Source organism: Lutra lutra, chromosome X (assembly GCF_902655055.1).
Source record: "Lutra lutra chromosome X, mLutLut1.2, whole genome shotgun sequence".
NCBI classification, from domain to species: domain Eukaryota; kingdom Metazoa; phylum Chordata; class Mammalia; order Carnivora; family Mustelidae; genus Lutra; species Lutra lutra.
In genome coordinates, this window is record NC_062296.1 from 79,494,947 (window position 1) to 79,520,359 (window position 25,413).

At 43.2% G+C, this 25,413-nt stretch overlaps 1 protein-coding gene across 4 annotated transcripts in view; it reads left to right on the forward strand.

Moving 5' to 3' along the window:
* PCYT1B (phosphate cytidylyltransferase 1B, choline) overlaps positions 1-25,413 on the forward strand; it is a 125,088-nt gene that overhangs the window by 63,828 nt on the left and 35,847 nt on the right. For all 4 annotated transcript variants that reach the window (XM_047716231.1, XM_047716233.1, XM_047716230.1 and 1 more), the window contains exons 3-5: positions 3,195-3,311; positions 16,884-17,035; positions 19,709-19,787. In XM_047716231.1, coding sequence (XP_047572187.1) covers positions 3,195-3,311; positions 16,884-17,035; positions 19,709-19,787 — 348 coding nt within the window. The remainder of the gene's footprint in view (positions 1-3,194; positions 3,312-16,883; positions 17,036-19,708; positions 19,788-25,413) is intronic.

The window sequence follows — 25,413 nt, forward strand, 5'->3', positions numbered from 1 at the left end:
GGATCCCTGGGAAGCACGTTAAGTTCTCTCCACCATGGCCATGGAGTAGTTGGGTTCCCACTCGGGATCATTGCCAAACACCCAGCCTCACCGGCCAGTGATTCCCAACATAGATGCTCTGGAGAATTACTCCACTTTACTCAAAAATCTGAAACAAAAGATTAAGGTAAATAAACATACAAACTGGAAAAAAAAACCACATTCTTAAAAAAATGTAGAGAATTTCAAACATACACAAAAGTAGAACAATATAATGAACCTTCATGTGCCTGTCCTCTATAGCTAACACCCACCCCCCAAGCCAGTCTTGCCCTATGTATGCCCCCATCCACGGCCCCCTCTTGAATTATTTGAAACAAAGCCCTGGACTTCCTTTCATTCCACCCATAAATATTTCTGTATAACTATCTTAAAAAAACAGTTTTTAAAAACATAAGCATTGGGACACCTGGGTGGCTCAGTCGTTAAACATCTGACTTCTGCTCAAGTCATGATCCCAGAATCCTGGGATCGAGCCCCGCATTGGGCTCCCTGCTCAGTCGGAAGCCTCCTTCTCCCTCTCCCACTCCCCCTGCTTGTGTTCCCTCTCTCGCTATATCTCTCTCTTTGTCAAATAAATAAATAAAATCTTTAAAAATATAACGATTATTCTATTTTTTTCACCTAAAAATTCACAGTAATTCTTAAATATCACCAAATATCCAGTGTTCCAATTTCCAAGAATCTTACATCCTCATTTACTAGATAGTAGTTAGCTTGAACCTAAATCCAAATATCTATACATTCAGTATGTTGATAAGTCTTTTAAATCTCTAATCTGCAGACCCATTTCCATCTTTCTTTATCTTTTTTTTTTCTCTTGAGGCACTCATTTGTTAAGATTGGTTTTTGGTTTTGGGTGGTGTTGTTGTTGTTGATTTTTTTTTTTTTTTTTGGTCCCATTTCCCAGACTGGAAATTGCTGACATACTACAATTTTAAAAAGTGAACTTATTGCAAAATCAACTCCACAAATACTCTTCAAAGGTTTACTAAATGGTCTTTTTCTCGGTAATTATGTCACTTTCTTTACTTTTCTTTCCTCCCTGCTTCCTGAATTCATTTATCTTGATCACCTCTGAATCAATAACAAAAAGTTTTGCAAAACTGCCATCTGCTTTCCCCTGGAATTTATATCTTAAAACAAATTTTCCTCAATTGAATTCAAATTGAATAAGAGCATTGAAACCAAAGATCCCTCATTAGACAGTTTGTTATTTCAAAGCATTTTCTATTTATCATGCCTTATTTAGAATCCAGTATAATCCTGTGAAGGCAATTCTATTTGTTCAAAATGGTGTATAATTGGGAGTAATTGCAATTCCCTATCTGACATAAAGTCTCTTGAGTTTTTTTATTAGAGAAATTTAATTTATTAGAAACATTGTACCATCTGAATCTATTAATGTACCATTCCTTTTAATTTATATTCCAAATTAATGAGGTTGTACTACATCGGGAAATAATCACAATTTTATTTTATTTTATTTTATTTTTTAAAGATTTTATTTATTTATTTGACAGAGAGATCACAAGCAGGCAGAGAGGCAGGCAGAGAGAGGAGGAAGCAGGCTCCCTGCTGAGCAGAGAGCCCAATGCAGGGCTCGATCCCAGGACTCGGAGATCATGACCTGAGCCGAAGGCAGCGGCTTAACCCACTGAGCCACCCAGGCGCCCCAATAATCACAACTTTAAATCTGTCTTAAAAATCATTCACCAGAAGTTTGCATTGATTTCTTTTTTAAATTTATTTTTTAACATCACTATTATACATGCATATACTGGGAAAAGTCAGTAGGACTCCTAGGCTTATTAAAAAAAAACCCAACTACTCAACATTCCCTTTCCCTACCTGCCCTCATCCCAGTTCTTATTTCCTACAGACACTCAGCATTTGACAATCAACTTCCCAAAATGTGGACATCTCTTATCTGTCCTTGCCTTTTTTGTTTCCTCTGCCCTAGGGGATCATACCTTTTATTTTTGGTGGGGTGGGGGAAGGGATATACCCTTTTAATTCTTTCTCTGTAATTCTTGTATTTGGAAGGAAGAAGAGGTAAATGTGGATATGTTCAGTTTTCCATATTTAGCTTTTAGTTTGCCATATTTTCACTTTCTAGTTCCTTCGTTGATAGTCCAGAATGGTGTAAAAGTTGGCACCCAACCCCTCCACCCACAATGTCTCCATCTTATTTGAGGAGGTGGGTCTTTGGGCTGTCTCAGCAAAGTGTCATCCTGTAGTTTCTAGTGGCCCAGGGGGCTGTGGTGAATGTATCCCTCTTCATCACGGAATGGCACTTCCCAGAGCACCATATGGCCCTGGGAGAATGTCTGTTGAGGCCTCTTCTCTGTTGACCTTTATCCCTCAGAGGGACGGTAGTGTTGGTCACTGGCCTGCAACACGGAGGACCACCCCACATGTCACCTGACTCTTCTGTCTTTGGGGCACATGCCCCCCTCCCCAATCTCTTATGACACCAAAGAGTTAGGGAGTGACCTTTGTGCAGTGCTGTGCAGCTTTACCTGCTGGCCCTCTGGAGGGCAGTAAGCCCCGGTGGGTAGCAGTTGCCGATTTTCGTGGTGTAAATACTACCCCACAGCTGGGCTGGGGCCTCCAGTGGGAGCTGGAGCTGGGAGGGAAGGCGCACGCCCATCTCTCGGAGCAGCATGAGCAGACGCCTGCACGACGCTGCCTTTGGGAGCAGGTCTCTGGAGTCTTCCTTCAGGACTCTCGGAGTCAAGAATGAAGTAGTTTTTCCTTTTCATTAAGCGATTTGGTTACTCCTGCCTTGCTGTTCCCTCTGGGCAGACTCTGCCAACCCTTTGTCGGCACCAGTGTCTGAATCTGCTGGCTCAGACGCCCAGACCCGACTCTGGGTTCAGAGAACTCCGTACCACCCTGTGTGTGTCTCTCCTGTTGGCTTCAAATATGTGTTGTGGGTCGCTCTTAATTCTTTGTTTTTACTCCACTTTGCTCGCCTCAGAAGAACCTCTTGGTAGAAGTACTTGTGTGCAGGAATAAGAGACTGATGGTACCTGGCCACGGTGTTTTATCGAGGTGAACCTCCTCATACTGGTGTCCTCATGACCGAAGAATCAGGTCCCTGGGCCTCCCTATTCTGCAGTTGTGTTAATGACACCTTGTTTCTTCCTCAGTTGACAGGCCTGTCAGAGTCTATGCGGATGGGATATTTGACCTCTTCCATTCCGGCCATGCAAGGGCACTTATGCAAGCAAAAACACTGTTTCCCAACAGCTACTTGTTGGTTGGAGGTAAGAATTGCATTTTCTCTTTGTCTAGAAAATTCCTTTATAATGTGCTGTCTGAAAAGGACCCCTTTCAGCGTTCCGCTATTAAAATATCACATGGTTATTACTTCCATTTCAGCCGATGCCGTCTCACTTGTTGGCTGCCTGAAATGTTACATGATGTTTAAAAAGCCATAGGGGAAATGATATCATGGGATTATACACCACTAACTCCCAGAGAGAGACAGACTAATAACACCACCAAGGGCAACCACTTCATGTTTTCCATGAATGCCTTTCTTCTTGTGATTGAGGCCTCATCAAAGTTATGTTTCTCAAATTTTCTGGAAGGTCAGGAGAAAAGCAATGTTATTTTTATTTCCAATCATAGAGAGCCGAGAGCCTTAAGGATGATTAAGGGTACACAAGGGCATTGCCTGTTTCCTTTGTGTGGCCCACACCACTTAGGATGATGCTGGGCTAACTGTAGTGGCTGTCGATAGCCTCGTTAATGGAGGTTTGGTACCGCGTGTTAAAGACATGGAGATTTATATACCCGGGGAATTTTGGTTCACAGTAAAGGAGAAGGCTTACTTCATAAGCTTAGGAGTGGTGAGGTGTGGAGGGAAATTTTGCTCCTCCAGGAGGCCTACTGATTTCAGTTTGGGTAAGGGGGATAGTACCTCCATCTCACCTTCCTAGCTTCTGGAAACACCATATTGTTTCATCATCATTGGTTTTGTGCCTTTAACTGAACTAGGCACCGTCAACACTTAAGCCCCTACCATGAGGAAGAAAGTGCTGCTAAGAGACCATGTCTCTGTTTCTAAAGTATCTTGTTACCCTCTGCGAGTTTAAGGTGTCATTTTGGATATTTGAGAGGCACCTTCCTCCCAATTTTACTGAGGATGGTGACCACATGGTTACTGAATGGAGTTCTTTCCAGAAGGAAGAGATGATGAAAGACAGTGAGTACTGGACAGGCCTCACAGAGGACACCCAAAGCAGGCAGGGAACACCTTTTTCGTTCATTTCTGGTTCTCTCGAGGGGAAAACCATTTCTGAGGGCCTAGGGAGACCCCTGCAGTGCTTTGGTGACCGAAGTTGGGAGGTGGTTTGATGTGGGTCACACTTAAACCGGAACGCTAGCCATGGCTGTGCGCGATCCTGTTCAGGGTGATACCAGGGGCATGGCATCAGCTCGGTTCCCAGGCGTGGCATCGCTGTAGCAGACACGTTCGGATAAACGTATGGACACATATGGTCTTCCTTGGAGGTGTGTAGTAGTTGCCTTCCTCTAAAGTGCAGCATCTATCACAGCTATTCCAGAAATACTTTGTGATTAGAAGAAAAAGAAAGTGAGTTTCTAGACTCAAATGACTTAAAACAATAGTGCAGGGACACTCAGAAATCCTGTGTGTTGTTGCAAGAATCCCCCACGAAGCTGTCCCAAACCCTGCAAGGTGTTTAGCAGCACTGGCGTCCTTCCCTCGAAATGCCAGAGTCTGCCTCCAATCATTGTGACAACTAAAGATGCCCCACAAATTTCCCGAAATGCTTCCTAGGGGATGATGAGGCCCCCCGCTGATAGCCATCGTCTTAGGCTAGGAGTCTTCGATCACAATCCCTAAAAGAATTTTGAAAAACTAAATACCTCTTTGCAGTTTTTTGAAGTTGACATCTAAAATTTTCTAAGTTTAAATAGCTGTGAAAGATGTAATTTCTTTAATATTAGAAGTATTGACATTTTCAAACCTCAAACTTTTAAAAAAGATTTTATTTATCTGTCAGAAAGAGAGCACAAGCAGGGGGAGCAGCAGGCAGAAGGAGAAGCAGACTCCCCGCTGAGCAGGGAGCCCGACGCAGGACTTGATCCCAGGATCCTGGGATCATGACCTGGGCTGAAGGCAGAGGCTTAACCAACCATCCCCTCAATAAACATTTTTTAAAAGATTTTATTTATTCATTTGACAGACAGAGATCACAAGCAGGCAGAGAGAGAGAGAGAGGAAGGGAAGCAGGCTCCCCTGCTGAGCAGAGAGCCCGATGCACAGCTCGATCCCAGGACCCTGGGATCATGACCTGAGCCGAAGGCAGAGGCTTTAACCCACTGAGCCACCCAGGAGCCCCAACAAGCAAGTTTTTATGTGGACATAAGTTTTCAACTCCTTTGGGGAAATACCAACCAAGGAGCGTGATTGGTGCGTTGTATGTTAAGAGGTGTTAAAAGTTTTGGGGCACTTGGGTGGCTTAGGTGCTTGAGCGTCTGACACTTGGTTTCAGCTCAGGTCATGATTTCAGGGTTGTGGGATTGAATCCCGAGTCAGGCTTCGTGATCAGTGCAGAGTCTGCTTGAGGCTCTCTCCCTCTGCCTCCCACTTGCACTTGTGCACTCTCTCTCTCTTTTTCTCTAAATTACATAAATAAAATCTTTATTTTAAAAAAAGTCTGTTAAGTTGTGTAAGAAACTGCCTAACCGTTCCAAAGTGGCTGTCCCATCTTGCATTTCCTGCAGGAGTGCATCAGAGTTCCTGTTGCTCCGTATCCTCACCAGCATCTGGTGTTGTCAGTGTTTTGCATTTTGGTCATTAATAGGTATATAGTGGTATTTCACTGTTGTCTTGTTTATTCCTTGGTGACATAAGATGTTGAACATCTTGGGCTTACTTGCCATCTGTATGGCTTCTTTGGTGAGGTGTGTGTTCAGATTTTTTGTAATTTTTAAATCTGGTTGTTCATTTTCTTATTGTTGGGTTTAAAGTGTTCCTTGTATAGTTTGGATAACAGTCCTTAATCTCTTCTCTCTTTTTCAATTATTTTCTCCAGTCTGTGGTTTGTTTTCTTTGTTAACATTGCCGTAGTTGCTTATTTAATTCTAGGGGATTTTTCTTTTGAAATTCTTTCAAATTTTCTACATAGGTGGTCATGTCATCTGTGAATAAAAATGGTTCTATTTCTTCCTTCCCAGTCTGTATACTTCTTGTTTCCTTCTCTTGGCTTATTGCAGTAGCTAGGACTTCCCCTACAATGTTGAAAAGCAGTGGTAAGAGGGGATGTCATTGCCTTGTTCTTGATGTCAGTGGGAAAACTTCAACTTTCTCTCCTTTAAGTGTGATATTAGCTGTAGTTTTTTTTTTTTTTTTTTTTTTTTTTTTTGGTAAATAGTGTTTATCAAGTTGAAGAAGTTCCTCTCTATTCTGTTTTCTGAGAGTATTTTATCATGAAGGAGTACTGGATTTTACCAAATGTCTTTTCCGCTTCTATTGATCTTGCGGTTTTCCTCCTTAACTTGTTGATGTGGTGAATTACATTAATTACATACCTGAGATAAATCCCACTCGGTCATGGTATATAATTCTTTTTATATATTGATGGATGTGATGTATTAATATTTTGGTTAAGAGTTTTGCATCCAGGGACGCCTGGGTGGCTCAGTCAGTTAAGCATCTGCCTTTGGTTCAGGTCATGATCCTGGGGTCCTGGGATCAAGTCCCACATCAGGCTCCTTGCTCAGCAGGGAGCCTGCTTCTCCCTCTGCCTGCTGTTCCCTCAACTTGTACACTCACGCACTCTCTTTCTCTCTCTCTGACAAATTAAATAAAATCTTTAGAAAAGGGGGGGTTGCATCCATTTTCATGAGATAACTTGGTCTGAGGGTTTTTTTTTTTCTTACAATATCTATTTTTTATTTTGGTATTAGGTTAATGCTGGCCTCAGAGAATGGGTTAGGAGGTATTCCCTCTGCTTCAGTCTTCTGGAGGAGATTGTAAAGAATTGGTGTAGTTTATTCCTTAAATGTTTGGTAGAATTTACCAGTGAACTCATCTGGGCCTGGTGTTTTCTCATTTAGAGGGTTATTAGATATTTATTCAATTTGGCCTATTCACACTGTCTGTTTTTCTAGTGTAAGTTTTTTTTTGTTTTTGTTTTTTTAGACCTGTGACTTTTTTTTTAAGATTTTATTTATTTATTTAACAAACAGAGACCACAAGTAGGCAGAGAGGCAGGGAGCCTGATTCGGGGCTCGATCCCAGGACCCTGGGATCATGACCTGAGGCGAAGGCAGAGGCTTTAACTCACTGAGCCACCCAGGCGCCCCTCTAGTGTAAGTTTTGACAGCTTGTGTCTTTCAAGGAATCTGTCCATTTTGTTTAGGCTACCAAATTATGGAGTTGCTCATAATATTCCTTTATTATTCCTTTTAATGTTCATGAGATCGGCAATAATGCCCCCTCTTGAATATCCCATATTAATAATTTGAGTATTGTCTCTTTTTTCTTAGCTTAACTAGAGGCTTATAAATTTTATTGATCTTTTGACAGAACCAGCTTTTGGGTTCATTGATTTTTCTCTATTGATTCCTGTTTTCAGTTTCATTCGTTTCTGTTCTGATTTCTTATGCTTACTCTGGATTTAATTTGCTCTTCTTTTTCTGGTTTCCTAAGGTGGAAGCTTAGATTGTTGACTTCAAATATTTAGACTTTTTAGACTTTCTTTTTTCCCCAGTATATGCATTTAATGCTACATATCTCCCTCTAAGCTGTTTTCCCTGCATCCCACATATTTCGTTAAGCTGTGTTTTCATTTTCATTTACCTCAAAATATTTAAATATTTCTGTTGAGATTTATTTGTTTATTATTATTATTATTATTTTTTTACCTGCGTGTTATTTAGCAGTGCGATTGCTCAATCTCCAAGTATTTGGGGATTTTCCAGCTATCTTTCTGTTTTTGATTCCTAGATTAATTCCCCTGTGGCCTGAGAACACACATTGTATGATTTCTATTCTTTTAAATGTGTTATGGTGTGTTTTATGGCCCAGAATGTTGTCTGTCTTGGTGAATGCTTCATGTGAGCTTGAGAAAGTTGTGTATTCTGCTGTGGTTGGATGAACTAGTCAGTAGATGTCAATTATATTCAGCTGATTGATGGTGCTGTTGAGTTAAACTATGTCCTTGTTCATATTCTGTCTGCCAAGTCTATCTGTTTCTGATAGAGGGGGTTAAAGCTTCCAACTCTTATAGTGGATTCATCTATTTCTCCTCGTAGTTCTAACATTTCTGCCTCCTATAGTTTGACTCTCTGTTTTTCAGCATGTCCATTTTAAGATTTGCTATGTCTTCGTGGAGTGTTGACCCTTTTATCATTATGTAATGTCTCTCTCTTCTTGATAACTTTCTTTGTTCTGGAGTCTACTCTGAAATTAACGTGCCTACTTCCACGTTCTCGATCCTTTTTAATGTATGTATGTTTTCATATTTAAAGTGGGTTTTTTGTAGACAACATTTGTCTACAACAAATGTTTGTTATGGATATCAAATGTAGACCTCTTGTTTTTTGATCCACAATTTCTGCCTTATAATTGATAAATGTAGACCAGATGTGTTCCAAGGGCTTATTGATACAGTTGGTTTAATAAATACTATATTTTTTTCTGTTTTCTATTTGTTGGCTTTGTGTTCTGTTCCTACTTGTATCTTCCACACTTTTTCTGCCTTTTGTGGTTTTAATTTAACATTTTATGATTCCATTTTCTCTCCTTTCTTAGCATATCAATTATACTTCTTTTTTCACCTTATTAGTGGTTCCCCTAAAGTTTATAATATACATTCTAAACTAATCCAAGCCCACTTTCACACAACACTATACCTTGTGAAAACAATATTTCCTATTTCTCCCTCTCATCCCCTATATCATTGTGGTCATTCATTCATAATTGATTATTGCTGTTACTCTTTTGAACAAACTGTTCATCTGTTAGATGAATTAAGAGTGAGAAAAATAAAATGTTTTGTCTCATCTTATTCGTTCTTGAATCTTTCTCTTTTCTTTATGTAGATTTGAACTTCTGACACATCATTTTTCTTCTCCTAAAGAAGCTTTAAAAACATTTCTTGCAAGGCAGGTCTACTGGAAAGAAATGCCCTCATTTTTTGTTTGTTGGAGGAGGTCTTTATTTCTTCCTCTCTTTTTAAGGATAATTTTACAAGGTACAGAACTCTAGGTTGGTGGGTTTCTTTCTCTCAATACTAAATATTTCACTCCAGTCTCTTCTTGCTCCCATTGTTTCTGTGGAGTCCTCCATTGTATTTTTATCCTGCTCCTCCATAAGTAAGCTGCTTTTATCCTCTGGATTCGCTTGAGATTTTTTTTCCTTTGGGATTTTTCCTTTTGAGTGTTCTCTAACATTTAAATGAGATGAGTGGGATTTTTTGATTTGTGGATGAATATATTATTGCTAGAATGAGACAGGGTTTAACATTGATTTATTCTTCTTCCTTATTATATATGTAAGTGCTAAAATATTTTGTTTACACAAATATTTAGATGGGAATGGAAGAAGTTTGTTATAGAGATGTCATTCAGTCTTTGAACTCCTGAGTTATTTGCCATGTATCACAAAAATAATTTATTGTCAACAAAATAATTTTAATGGTCTATCAAGTGATAATTTATTAAGGTCCTCTTTCCAATTTGATGCAAGCAGTGGGTTAGAAATGACCTCACCTGTGAGATTTGTTTCCAAGCTATGAAAATCATTTGCTTTCTTCCTTTCTGAGAAGTATAAGAAAAAGGCTTTACCAGGACTTAGCAAGTGATTCCTAATTATAACCCTTACTCTTTTACTTCAAAGCAACTTGCTTAACCAGATAGACCTATAAAGGGCTGGGGAAATGAAAATATTGGTAATTTTGTTATATATTTGTCAATTAAATAATTTTTGATAAAATGGTTTTACTATTTTTTAAAACTTAAAAAAAAAACCCTGGAAATCTTGGGGCTGCAGTTTTTGCTTACTAAATCTGCAGAAAACACCACCTAACCTAATCGGCAAAGGTAGTCCTTACTGTGAAACCTGCTAAAAAACCAGGAGAAAAAGTCTTTTCAGTCCAAATATGTTCATGTATTTCAGGAAGCCTTATAAAAACCACTGAGAAATACATAATAGAATGCATTGTATGAAATAGAATCAGTCAAGATTAAAATTACGTAGCTCTAATAAGTTGTAAACAAGACAATAAATCATTATGCTTAATTTATAGTAATACAATGTAATATATAGGTAAAATAGTACCGTATTTAAAAGGAGGGGCACATGATAAAAAGATATGTTATTTCTTCTCTAAATATTAGAGGGGTGTGTATGTGTGGTGTGTGTGTGTCTGGTGTTTGGCTTTTGGGGAAAATTAAATAAAATCAGATTAAAAATCATAAATGACTTACTTTATTAGGTACCACGGGTATACTTCCCCTGTGTATTTAAGAATAGAAAAGGGAATATATTACTAAAAAAATAATTTGGCAGTACATAATTTGTGCTAGGAGGAGATAGAAAATAATAACACATTTTAGGAGAGGAAATAGAAAAAGGATTTTCTATAAATGGAGTAAGTTTTATAATGTGATCTGATAAAATAGATTTTAACTTCCTTTTAAAATAATGCATATGACATCTGAAAAAAAGTATGTAAATGTTTTATCCATGTGTTTATTCCAAAATATTTTGAGCAAATTGATAATTCGAGAAAATATGCCAGTTACATTTCTACGATGCAGTGGTATCAGCCTACACAGCTTTGCCTTACTGAGATGATTTTGAAGTGAAAAGCTGGGAAAAATGCTTACTCTTAATTAACTAAAAGAGAAAAGGCATTTCTAGGATTCCATGTGAGTATTGAGAATAACTGGAAAAATGCTTACCCTTAACTACATGAAAAAGCCATTTTTAGCATTCAATACTTCTTTGCATTGCTCCTTTCGCTTTGAATTCCTGGGCCTTATCCCTCAAGATCCTTGTGTCCTTCGACAATAGTTGGGGGAATGAAAAGGCACAGTTGTTAGGCGACCGTTTACATTATTCCCCACTCTACCGTAATTAGTTTCCAACACCTGGCTTTACCTATACCAGAAATCTTTGTCAGACAGGAAGCTTTTAGAGATTCATGGTGTTTGCTGTAGTCATTAAGCAAGATTTCCCTTCAGTTTTGGCCTGGAGCCTTAACTCCCTGCCCCTTGCAATGCTGCACAGTAAGATTTGGATGGTGTCTTTCTTGTGGATAGTGGAGCAAGGGTGGTTTTGGATACACAGGCTTCATCCTGGACCATTAACTGTAGGAAAGTGTACCTTTGGAAGTTAAGGATCTGGAAATTGAGTCCTTTAAGGCTTCTTGTGTTTGGTTAGCTCTTAGAAAGTCTTGGAGTACCCCCCCAGGGGTATGTGTGCCCTAGTTCGAAGACCATTACCTTTAGACTATCTTTCTTAGTATCACAAACCACTTCCAATGGCAGACAGTTCTCTACTGAAGAAAGTTAGGGAGCCCTTTACAAACTGGTATTCTGTGTTGTTGGTGGAAAGATGGGCCCTTGCCTGATGTGTGTAGTTAGCAGATACAACGTTTATGGTGAATTGAAAGAACCTGCTGTATTAATGGTGGGGCCCCAAATGTCTACAGGTGGGTTTGCCGTCAGAGCTGCCCTGGCTGGAGCAAGGGCTCTGCTCGCAATATCACTGTGGTCAGGGCGAGTGTGCAGAGAATGTTGGCAGAACACCTGGCATTTGGTAGAAATAATTGCTTCCAAGACCAGAAACTGTGATAAGTAGAAGTACTACGGCCTGCTCCTCAACCTGAGGCCAAAACCAACACAAAATGTCATGGTGTAGTATGATTATAATATCTGCATTTCTAATTTTTAAACACTACGGCCAGTAATAATTTGAAAACTCATTTATGTAAGCTTACCTCGTTGGCATTATTTTAGTGAATTGAAACTACCAATCGTCAAGCGCTTTTTTCAATTTACTTCAAAAGCTAATGTCATTTCATTGGGGAGGGTATGTGCTATGGTGAGTGCTGTGAAGGGTGTAAACCTGGTGATTCACAGACCTGTACCCCTGGGGATAAAAATATATGTTTATTAAAAAAAATTAAAAAAAGAAAGCTAATGTCATTTAATAAGAAAAAACAGGTGTTGGCGAGGATGTGGAGAAAGGGGAGCCTTCTTACGCTGTTGGTGGGAATGTAAACTGGCGCAGCCACTCTGGAAAACAGTATGGAGTTTCCTCAGAAAGTTAAACATAGAACTACCCCACACCCAACAACTGCACTACTAGGTTTTTACTCAAAGAATCCAAAAATACTAATTCAGAGGGATACATGCACCGTGATGTTTATAGTAGCATTATCTGCAATAGCCAAACTATGGAGACAACCCAAGTGTCCATCAACTGATGAATGGATAAAAGATGTGGTGTGTATATTATACACACACACACACACACACACACACACACACACACACACACACACAATGAAATATTAACGCAGCTGTCAAAAAGAATGAAATCTTGCCATTTACAACAACTGGATGGAACTAGAGTGTCTTATGCTGAGTGAAGTACGTCAGTCAGAGAAAGACAAATACCATATGATTTTGCTCATATGTGGAATTTAAGAAACAAAAGAGCAAAGGGAGAAAAAAAGAGGCAAACCAAGAACAGACTCTTAACTCTAGAGAAAAATCTGACAGTTACCAGAGAGGAGAGGGGATGGGGGTGGGGGATGGGTGAAACGGGTGATGGGGACTAAGGAGGGCAGGTGTTGTGATGAGCACTGGGTGAGGTAAGGAAGTGTTGAATCACTACATGGTACACCTGAAATGAATATAAACTAAAATTTGAATTAAAATGCTAAAAAATAACATAAGTTAATATCGTTTAAAAAGAAGTCAAGAAATTAAAATTTATATCAGAATTTTTTCCCTAAACTATTTTTTAAAACTATGAGTCACCAAATACTTCTACCTCATAGGAGGGGAATAAAAAATATCAACGATAAATGTAACACTACTCCTACTATAGTAGACATAAATATTACTCTGTAAACTAGACATAAATATTACTCCTTTAAGCTCTCTTGTACTTTAATTGAAATCAAATATTCCGCTAGGACTCCATTTGCCTGACTGTGGGGAAATAGAGTCTCAGTCCTTGTTGGGCTGTCCTTGCCTCCCCAAAATCAAACGAGATCCCAAAAAGTTCACGGAAACAAGAGGAGGGGTTTCCAGTCTCAGCCCAGCCCCGCTGAGCCTGTGCACGGTGTGGCACCTTGTGGTCTGTGCTCAAGTGAACCCCAGTGCCCAGGGCACCATGTCATCGTCCCTCTGGGGGCTCTGCCACTGGCCCTTCTGCTTATGGCCCTTCTCCTCAGACCTTTGGCCTCCTCCTCACTGGGAGAACTCTTCTCTTGCTTTGTTTCTTTCCTTACAGAATTCCTCTAATGGGTTCTGGCTTGGAGAAAACAGCAGCCAGGGAGGCAGGTTGTGTGACAGCAACTTGAATTTCACAGCTTCTGTGGGGGAGTTGTACCAAGGGACTGGGAACCTGCTTGGAGTGGGAGCAGGGAAAAGACAGAGCTCAGAACACAAGTGAATACCCCCAGTGCTGGTTTTATACTACTATTAATAAATGGCAAATGTTATTAAGTATTACTTTCCTCAGATGATAACATTTAATTATCAAAATTTTGCCATGTTTTGAAGACCAATGACCGAGTCTTAAGAGACGGAGTGGCTTTCCCAGTTTTAAGTAGCAGAGCGGGGATTAGAACCCAAGTCTGGTTGGCTCCAAAGTTCATCCCTTAGTTTACATTTTCTCTCCTGCAGAGTACTGGTAATATTTCATTTTGAGCACAGTGAGCTGCCAGGATAGGTTAGCTACAGTACGAGCTCCTGGGTAACTCCTCAGATTCGTCCATGGGACGCCATTGCTCAGAGCTCTCCATCTGGTTGTCAGAGTGCATTTGCCAAGACCGAAGAACAACAGTGCTGCTTTGGGCGTAATTAATGTTTAGACAATAACTGGTCAGCATGTTCAGCTGCTTCTTGAGGTCACTCCTGGGATATGAAAATAGGACCCCGGATTGGCATAAACAGGATGTTTGTTGTCTTTGTGCTGTGCCAGGAGGCCATGATTTCGGTCATCTAGAAGTTAGACCAGATTGCTCAGGTGCAGGTTCAAAAGGGGAGAGGATATGGTCGGCCCAGTTTTGTGTCATTTAAAACAGAAAATGGATGGATCTGAAATCCATTTCTGCTGAGTATGAATCTTGAGGTAGTGTTTAATAAAGTCCTAACAGAACATTGAAAAAGTCTTGGGTCAATTTTTAAATTGTATATCTTTGTCCATAAGTAAATAAATAAAAATTTAAATTGTATGTCTTGATCCCTAAATATCTTGATCCATAAATGTCTTCCTGGTGAGGGCCCTCTTCTGGATCCAGAGTTGTTCCCTTCTTGCTGTTTTCTCACAGGGTGGGAGGCGCTAGGGAGCTCTTTTATAAGACACTAACCCCATTCGTAAGGGTTCCAACCTCAGGACCTAAGCACCTCCCAAAGGTTTAACCTCTAAAATACCATTACCCTTGGGGATTAAGATTTTAACAAATGAATTTGGGGAGACACATTCAGACTGTAGCACCCACTGAGACAAAATCTTGGCAGTGAGACCCAGGCGTCATTGAACTTTCTGAGCCAGCCACGCGGTTCATGGTGTTTGGGTAACATAAACAGGTACAATGTTTTCTTTATTGTGTTCTATCCTCTCTAGGTCTATGCAATATCTCAGGAGGAATATATAGGAGATGTATAGGCATGCACATGGGTATCTAGAGACATACTAGTCTCTTAAGTAAATATATATGTAATTGAAATGTGCCTACAGATAAATATTATTTTAAATCATAGTAAACGTTAACGGAGCATCTGTATACTTCAGGCACTGTTCATTCATTCATTCATTCATTCATTCAATAAATGCTTGTTAAGAGCCTACTACAGGCCTTCAGGAAAGGAAACAAAAGTCCCTGTCTTCAGGGAGCATGTATCTTAGTAGAAGGACATCAACAGTGGAATTCACTAAGACAGTTGCATGGTGAGGAGTGCCATGGCAAGAGGTAAAACCGGAAAGGGATGGCAGCCGGCAGTGGTGGAGGGCCAAATGGCAGTTTTGATAGGATGGCTGGGAACCCTCGAGGGAAGGGAGGAAGTGGGCTCTGTGGCTATTCAGAACAAGGCTGTTCCAGGTTTGGGGAACAGAAAGTGCCAAGTCCTGACCTGAGCAGGAGCCTTCTTGCTGGCTTCAGGAAACAGCACGGAGGCCAGGGGCTGGGATGAAAGGAGATGCCATCGGAGACGCAAGGGACGGGCTGAGGCATGGGTCTCGTGGGGGCCTGTGGGCCACTGGAATTGTTTCCCTTTTACCCTGAGGGAGACAGGAAAGATTCTGAGCCTCAGAACGACAGTCAGACAGGTCATAAGGGGGGTCATTCTGGCCAATAGGAAGAGACTGCTGGGGGTGGGCAGGGCTGGAACAAGAGCCAAGTTAGGAGACAAGGGCAGTAATCCAGGCGGGGAGAAGTTGGGCGGGCTGGTGAACAGGGGAATGGGGACCCCCACGTGGCTGGCAGGTGCACTCTGAAGGGAGTGCAGCGGGTCTGGTTCTGCCGATGGTTTGGAGGTGGATCGAGTGAGGGCTGCCCCGGGAGGTTTGCCACTGATGCTGGCTGTGGCTGTCGGCTGCACTTACTCTGCGGCTAGATTGGGTTCTGGATGTGGGTCATCCTTCGGTTCCAAGAAAATAATTGTATTTTTGCTTTTAAAACATATATTGAATGCTTAAATTTTGTAAATTCGTCGTGTGTACATAAAACGTCTTACAGAGCAGTCAGGGTGGTCTGGCTGCAGGGGGACCTTCTCCAGGTTATTGGTTAACCGGGACTGGAACCACAGTGACATTTCTCACTGACACGTAGGAAAGCTGCCTTTCCCAAGAACAAATATATTCAGAACAGAATAATGAATAATATTTCCTGTTCTGTTTATTTCAAATCGCTTTTATGTAAACCCTCAAAAAATCCTTTCTAAGGGTTAAGAGTGGATGATATTAACCCCTCACTGGGAGATTCAGGAAACTGAGATCTAGAAAGGAAAGAAATGTTACAAGGATGAATTCTGCTAGATCAGATCTTCTGTTTTATGACTTCCTCCTCTTGATTGTGTCGTCTGATGTGTAGTGACTGGACCTCAATCTGGGGAACAGAAGTGTGTGTGCCCAGGCACACATGCCTGCAAAGCAATCACACTTGGGTTACTAAGTACCCACCTAGCAAGGGATCTGGAACTGATTGTTCAAACCATCTGAAACTCAGGCTTCCTGCTTCCTTTCTTTTTCTCTCTTTCCTCTCTCTCTGGTTATTTGGCCATTTTTTTTTTCCAAATAGTATTTTTTATCAAATGGTGGAATAGGAAAATAAAAGATAACAGAAGTCACATTAGGTAGTGTGGAGAATAATTTCAATAAAAGTTGCAACTGAGAATGAAGTCAAAATTAACATTAAAATGGAATTCTTAATTGCTGATGGATTTCAGCTTGCTTTGTTTTCCTGATCCTTGGTTCCTGTAGAAAAACAAGTCTGATTATGTGTGTACCAAGGAAGGCTGAGCTGCTTTTGTTTCGCTGAATAAACCCTGAAGGCCCAGGATGGCAGCAAGCAGAGCCTGGGCCAGGTAGCAGCCTTTCATGCATGTGTCTCTTTCAGTCTGCAGTGATGACCTCACCCACAAATTCAAAGGCTTCACTGTGATGAACGAAGCAGAGAGATACGAAGCTCTCAGACACTGTCGCTATGTGGATGAAGTCATTAGAGATGCTCCATGGACACTCACTCCAGAGTTTCTGGAAAAACACAAGGTACTTACTCTTCCGTGTTCTCTAAGTAGCAGAACTAGAGTCTGGTTCTGCAGCCTACATGCAGAAAGCCCAGAAGCTTCTACTCTCTAAAAGAGGTAACTTCAGGAACTGTCATGTGGTATCACTTGATACAGCACCTGTCTTCTGCCCGGGCCTGGAGACTCCTCTCGCTTCCTCACTGTGGGTGCTAGAGCTAGACCACCCATGTCCAAGTGCGGCTTCTCTCCCTTCCTAACTGTGGGACCTTGAGCAAGATCTTGAACTCACTTACTTAAACTGCAAAGTTGGGTGATGGCAGTACTTCTCCCATGGGCTCGTTTTGAGAATCTAATGAGATCATGTAAGTAAAACACTGAACACTAGCTGGCCCATAGCCAGAGCTCCAAAACGTCATTGTCATTACCACCACTGTCATCATTATTGATGCTTGTACATTCGCAGGCATCTTTTGCAAGGAAAAAAGGAACATGCATTATATCCAGAAGGACACAGGTCAGCTTTTAAGGAAAGAACTTTATATCTATGATTTTGTGACCCTGAGACTCCTACTGATAAAAGATTTTTATTAGTTGAAAACACGAGAAATTCTTTTGATCTGCATGAAATTATGTGCTTTGCGTCTCCCTACCAGCCCCACATTAGGAGCCATTCTTTCCTTTTATAAGCCATACACAAAAAAAAAACCATAAGATGAAGCTGTTCTAAGAGTTTTCTTTTCTATTTTTAAATTCCCGATGCAGAAGAGGAGAGAGAACACTGATAAATGTGCATGGGTAATAGCAGAGGAGATAATTTCCCAGCAAGAATAAAAAGCAAAAGGAGAAACTACAATATGATTTGCTTCCAGCAATCACTAACACATTTTTACTGAGCATCTATTGTATGTTCGGCTTCTGCCAGGCACGACGGGCATACAGATGATGGTAGTGGCAGCCGCCGTTTCTGATTCACCGTGTGCCAGGCACTGTGCTGCGGGCTTTGCTCCTACGTGAATCACATTAAATCTCATGGCTACCGTGAGACTTTGTCATCATCATTGTTATATATCAGAGAGGAAGAGGAATTAAGTTTGAGTCCTGAGAATGGATTGAATTATAACAGTGACTGAGTGCTAACTGTGCACTGGTTATCGCTTTTGGCACCTTTCCATCAGGACATCGTTTAATCTAGTGATTCTCAACTGAGCTTGAGTTTGTCCTCAAGGGACATTTGGCAGTGTCTGGGAACATTTTTGATTGTCGCAGCAACTGGGTGCAGCTAGGCATGCTACTGGCATCTAACGGGTAAAAGCCAGGGCACTCCCCACCCCACCCCCCAAGAATGATCCACCTCAAAATGTCACAGGTGTCCAGGTTCAGAAATGCTGATTTAATCCTTACGGCCAATGTATGATTTCTCTAGCTAGTAAGCGGTGGGGCAGGTGGATGGGACTGCTGCTGTAAACTACCACGAGCCAAGCCTCGTTACGAAGGGCTTCAAAAGCCAGGCAGCAAGTTTTGATTTGATGGGGTAGGAAACAGGGAACTAGGGGAGATTAGGAGGAAGGAGGAGGACACGAAGAAACCCGGTTAAGGACCTGCCTCCCATGTGACAGAGAAGTGGCTTGGAAAGGAGACAGCAGTGAGGAAGGGTAGGCACAAGCTGGAAGCAGTAGTCCAGGTGACAGGGCCCTGGATTTTGTGTATCAGCCGCGGAGAGGACCTGCTGGGTGCGTGTGCGTGCGGGGATGTTCACATGTACGTATGCACACGCGCGCACGCACACACACACACGCATACACCACAGAGGCCCTGGGGACTTTTGTGCGTGGAGACTGAAGGAAGTAGGGAAAGAAGCCCAGTTCCAAGGTGTTTGGGGCCTAGGTACATTGGGAAACTGGAGGTGCTGCGAGGAGCTGAGTTAAATTTCAAATAGGTCGATTTTAAAGTGACTCCAAGGGGTGGCAAAATAGAAAAGGGTGATTTGGGGCAAATATAACAGGTTTTCTACTTTCGGCAGCCTTCTGTCCCAATGGAAACAGTAGTATAGGTCCCACCCGCCTCACAAGGTGGTTAGGGAGATCAAATAAAAAAGGTGTGAATTCATTTTTACCATATAAAACATGGATTAAGTGTGAGGGCCTGTTGCCATCAGTGGGACAGGAAATGGAGGTTTGGGTTCCTTGTCATAGCAAGGGTGACTAAAATCTGAAGCATGAATAAATTCTCTGAGGAGGAAGTTTAAAGACAGAAGGGCAGAAGCCCTAGAAAGCCTCCTGTCAGAGGAAAGAGAGGGACCAGAGAAGGAGACCAACCAATCTAGTTCCCTTTATCTCCTGGAAATGGAGACAGTTGGCAGGCAGTACCTTTCAGTCAAGGAATCAAAGGCACATTGTAAACTGCTTGTTCCAACTGCTCTATTATGACTGCTTTATTTCAAAAGGCATTTGCATGCTGGGAGGCCTGGGTGGCTTAGTCAGTTAAGCGTCTGCTTCCTGTTCAGGTCATAATCCCAGGGTCCTAAGATCGAGTCCCACAGCGGGCTCCTAGCTCATTGGGGAGCCTGCTTCTTCCTCTACCTGCGCTCTCTCTCTCTCTCTGTGACAAATAAATAAAATCTTTTTTAAAAAAGTTTTTTAAAAAAGGCATTTGCACATCCATCCCAGTGATGACATCACTTCTCTCTCTCCAACAGATTGACTTTGTGGCCCATGATGATATACCCTACTCTTCTGCTGGTTCTGATGATGTTTACAAGCATATAAAGGAAGCAGGTGAGTTCCCCTGTGCTCACCTGTCCACCACATTATAATTGTCAGGTACAATAAGACACCCCTGCCCTAGTCTTATAGCATATACATGGAAGGCACTGGAATTTCAGATGTCTGCCAAGTAGCCTTTATAAGCTTCTGTTGACATGCGCTAAGACCCAGTCATAGGACAGACATCATTTAGATATTTATAGAAGAATTAACTCGAGCACCAAAGTACTCTTTGCTGAACCATGAGTATACCAACTTCTAGTGTGTGGCTCAATTTTAGGGCTCATCAGACAAAAATCGTAGGACCTTATTATTTAAAGGGCAATCATTTCCCTCATTCGTATTTAGAATTCAGAATGAAATTATTTTATATTTCCAAGAACGTTCCTTCCAGAAGACAGATAACTGGGTCATTAACAATCTGGACTCCTGGTCTCCAAAGTTAGTCCTCTCACCTGTCATTCTGTCACATGATAGTAATGTCCTCAGGTACCACACGCAGAAGCAAAAAAAGAATGGGTAAATGTTTGGGAAATTAGGTAAAATACTTCCTTCACCAAACTGTTAAGTGCTGTCGTGGAAGGCATGCGTGGTACCTGAGCTTTGGAAACTGTTCCAGCTGTCACCAAAGATTTCTTTGAAGGTCAGAGACTAGTCTATCCCAGGGAGTTATTGGGGGGCTGGAGAGAGGCAGGTTTCCTTCCATTGGAGACTCCCTGGTGTTCATTGCTTTGCCAAGTTCTCTGTCCGTATTCCTTTGCCACTGAGGACTTGAGGGAAATCACTGTTGGGCATCGTAACAGATCCGTGGTTTCCAGCCTCAGTGGGATTCTTGATGTTCCTTGATAACATTTACTTTCCCGACCTGATGTACCTGTAACCGCCTGCACCCCTGCCTCCACTCCTGCGGAAAAGGGGTAGGTTTTCTGTCCCAGGCTGACTTCTCTACCTGAATCCACTCCTCCCTTCCTTGAAGGCTGTCTGCTTTAGGCCTCCCCTCTTTGGTGTGCAGGGTTCTCACTCTCCAGCAGTTTCTTCTCAGTTTACTATTGTTTGAGAGTCTACAAAAACAAAATAACAAAATCGCTCTTCTGCCCTCCCTCTCCCTTCTCCAGTCCCATCCTTGTTGTGTCATCCCTCGCCGGCACCTTGCGGGTGTACCCCTCGTCATTCCTCAGCTACCTGTGCTCTGACTTCTGTCCCATCCTCCCTCAGTTCCCTGATGACCTTCAGACCACCCAGTCTAGTGGCTTCTTTGCTGTCCTCCTCTGGATGTCACAACCCTGCTGACCATTCTCCTCTCCAAAATGCTCTCTTACCCTCCACTTCTGGGACCTTCTCTTTCCCTTTAGTCTCTCTCACCACTCATAGGTTTTGTGATTGGGTCTTTGTTCCTTGGCCCTGCCCAGCCTCTCCATCTTGCTAGCCTGGGCTCTGCACCACCTTGCTCAGGTCCTAAACTCCAGGCCAGTGGAGTCCATCCTAGTGCCCGGAAGCACCCCCACTTAGCGCCTTGGCTCCGGCTCTTCTGTGGGCCCGGCATGCCCTTCCTCTGGGCTTCCACGCCTATTCTGTGCCCAGATGAGGAGCCAGCCCTTGACATGCCTCTTTCCTGTGGGTGTAATTCCGTAGCACTACCCTCCCCCATCCCTGCTGAGATACTCTTTGCAAATGGATCTTTTTCTCAGCTCCCTTCTGATGGTATCCTGATAGTGCGTGGACAGGTGTGCATGCCGTGCATGCGTGTGTGCGTGCATGTGTGTGTGCCTGTGTGCGTGTGTGCATGCGTGCGTGTGTGTGTCTAGCTAGAATGAAATGGTGCGGTCTCGCCATGTCTCCTCCATCTTCCCATCGCCAGCAGAGCCCCTGGTACGTGTGTGGTGCTCATTCAGTGCTGGCTAAGCAAGAGGGTGCTTTTAATGCAATCTGATGGGGACTTGGCTTAGGATGGAGGCCTTCTGTCTGCAGGGACTCTGCCCACTCTGCAGGGAGTAGAGCTGTTTACCCAGATAATTTGGACGTGCACACTGTCTTACAGAGTTTTTCAAATTGCTTAGATCATGGGGCAGTCTAGGAATAATTATATCAACCTTTGTATCTACTCTGTTTGCTTTGCATTGGTATCATGGCCCCTGAGTCCTTCACCCCTTTATTAAAGGGAGAGGCTGACCACCTGCTCTAAATTGCTCCAAACCACCATAGCCTTTAGACCTGGAGGGCTGCTGAGGAACATGGCAGGGGTAGGAGGGGAGAAGGAGGGGAGAAACTGGCTGAGGAATCAGTTACGTGGAGATGGCTTATGGCATGGAGCAATGGTTACCTTACTAAGTCTCTGTAAGATCTGGGCTGTGAGCCGGCTGGTCCTTCCTTAAAATCACCATGAAGGACCTAGTATAGACTAGTGCTTGTCGAATGTGAATGTGACTATAGATCCCTACAGGATCTTGCTTTTCTTCTCTTTCCCTCCCCTCCCCTCCCCTCCTCTCCCCTCCACCCCGTACACTTAACATGCAGTGTTATATTAGTTGCAGGTATACAGTATAGTAGTCAGCAATTCTGTACAGTACTCAGTGCTCAGCACTCTTAATTCCCTTCGCCTATTTCCCCCATCCCTCCCCACCTCCCCTCTGGTAACTGACTGTTCTCTATAGTTAAGTCTACTTCTTGGTTTGTCTTTTTTTTCTTTGTTCATGTGTTCGGTTTCCTATATTTCCACGTATGAATGAAATCATATGGCATTTGTCTTTCTCTGGCCAGAGACCAGAGACCTCTAGGTCCATCCCTGTTGTTGCAAATGGCAAGAGCTCATTCGTTTGTATAGCTGAGTAATATTCCATGGTACATATGTGCCACATCTTTATCCATTCGTCTGTCAGCAGACCCTTGGGCTGCTTCTCGGTCTTGGCTGCTGTAAATCATGCTGCAGTAAACATAGGGGTGCATGTATCTTTCTGAATTACAGTTTTTGTATTCTTTGGGTAAACCCCCAGTAGTACTATTACCAGACCCTATGGTAATTCTATATTTCTAAGTTTTTGAGGAACCTCCATAGTCTTTTCTACCTTGGCTCTACCAGTGTGCATTCCTACTAACAGTATACGAGGGCTCCTTTTTCACCACATCCTCACCAACACGTGCTGTTTCTTCTGTCTTCGATTGTAGCTATTCTGACAGGGGTGAGCTGATACCAGGGGTAGTTTGGGTTTGCATTTCCCTGATGACAAGTGATGTTAAACATCTTTTCATGTGTCTGTTGGTCATCTGTATGTCGTCTTCATGTCTTCTGCCCATTTGTAATTGGATTTTTTGGTGTTGAGTTGTATAAGTTCTTTATGTATTTTGGATACTAACCCCTTATGGGCTATGTCATGTGCACATATCTGCTCCCATTCGGTAGGTTGTCTGTCTTTTTGTTTTGTTGGTTGTTTCCTTCATTGTGCAGAAGCTTTTTATTTTGATTTAGTCCCAATAGTTTATTTTTGCTTTTGTTTCCCTCGCCTTGGGAGACATACTGCAGGATCTCTTTAAATGCAGATTTGGGTTCATTAGGTCTGGTGGGACCTCAGATCCCCATTTCTAAGGAGCTGCTGGGTTGGTAGGTCCTGCAAGTCCATAGACCTCACTCAGAGTAGCAAGAATCTAGACCAGGTACAGTTCACCTGAGGTGAATGGAATCCACGTTTCCTGGGGGGACAGTTTCTCAGCTGCCTTGTACAGTAAAAACATGCACTCGGTGGTGGTTTTATTGCTAGGTGAGTAGTCTCTAGTGAGCTAAGAAAAAGTTGCTTTCCCGATTTTAGGATATAGGAACAGGTTCAACATTCTCCTCACTCAAAAGCAATCCGTCACCCTATTGTTGCATAACAAATTACTCCCACAGTCGGTGGCATAAAAGAGCCACTTCCTTTTGCTTGTGCTTTTGTAAGGCTTGGTGGGGTGGTTCTTGCTTGGGGTCTCTCCCATGGCTATACTCAGCTATTGCCTGGGACTGTGGTCATCCGAAGCCCCAGGTGGCCTGGGGGTCCCAGACGGTGCCCTTGTCTGGCTGGCAGTGGGTGCTGGTGGTCCACAGGGAGCTCAGCCGTGGTGGATGCCGCAGCGCCTGCCCGTGGCCCCTCGGCGTGGTGCGTGGGCTTCGGAAAGCGCGGGGCTGCCTGCGAGGGTGTGTGTCCTAGCGGGGAGGCATTCGGAGAGTCAGCAATCCTGACAGAAGCCTCAGGGCCTCTTGGTCCCCAGCCATGGACGTGTGCCGGTGTCACTACTACCACCTTCTTTTTGTTGGGGGCAGGTAATCCCGGGGGACGGGGATGGCGCCCATCCTCTATCCACCCCGCTTCCTGTCTTCAGATTGAACAGTCAGGTGGTGTCCTACCTGCCCCCGGCGCACAGGCAGAGACCACCTGTGACCCTTCCTCCCACAGGCCCCTTGGTCTGCTCTGCTGCTGGCTCGCCGGGGGAGAGCCACGGCAGAGAAGGTCATGGCATTCATCGTGAGAGGAAGATGCTCAGAAATGGCCTCGGCGTGCACACCAGGCTCTTGCCCTCTAATTCAGATCTACTTTGAAAGTCACCAGTCACTTTAAATGAAGCCAGAGCTATCGAGGGTACGGATTAAACTTTGCAGCGCTCTGCTTTGCTTGTCAGAGCTAAACGTCAAAACCCTCTGGTCAAAGCTGGATGGAAGGATGGTGCGCAGATGAGGCGGACTGTCAGGTCTGCAGGCCTCGTCCTCCTGCTGCTGTGGCCCTACTACCTTTGAAAGGTTCCTTCATTATCGTGTGCTTGGCTGCTGCTTAAAATAGCTCCATAGCCAAACACTGCAATTCGGAAAAGCATGATAAAAAAGGTTCTCTGATCATGCTCATTACTGAATATTTTTAGCAGAGCACTAATTAGGATTTGGAGGAAGCCGGGTGCCTCATTATGTCAGCAGAGGGCTTGGCTTCTTTCACAGACCTCCCTCCCCACCAAAGCAAGCCTGTCCCCGCCCCCAACTTCCTGTTACTCAGCCAGGGAGCCCTTACTCTGTGGCTCACAGAAAGGGGGAGCTCATGTCCCTGGGGCCTAAGTGACTTGCTGAAATCTGCTAGTGGCCGGAGGATCTTCCAAATGGTTCACCAGGTGGCAAGGGGTGGGAAAAGGATCTGCCTGCTGAAAGATGGGACGCGGTGCTCACTGGAAAGGTCCCTGCTGCTCCCACCAAGGTGAGGATGTTGTCTCAGTCCCCCAGCCCCCAGGGCCCCCTGCACAGCTGAGTCGGTTGGGGACTGTTCAGCTACAGATGTTGGGATGGTCACACCCTCTGTCTTCCCTTTGGTTTTCTGTGTTTGAGTCTGTATTCTCAAAAAGTGGGAGGCGAAGTTTTTGAAGTTTAGCTGTAAACCCCAAGTCCGTGCTCTGAGCCCCAGAGTATTAGAAAGCGGGTGCTTTGTCTCCCATAGCAGGAGTAGCTGCCTGCTGCGGCTACCACGCATGTGCAGCTGACACTGGCCGTGAATTCCGTGGGCCGCCCTAGCAGGGGCCAGAAGGCTGACAAGAGAAACAGAATTGGCTTTGGAAAGGCCCTTAGAGATCAGTAGTCCTCTACTCAGTCGGGCAGCTTGCGGCCCAGTGCTGAGAATCTCGAGGAGGATAAGAC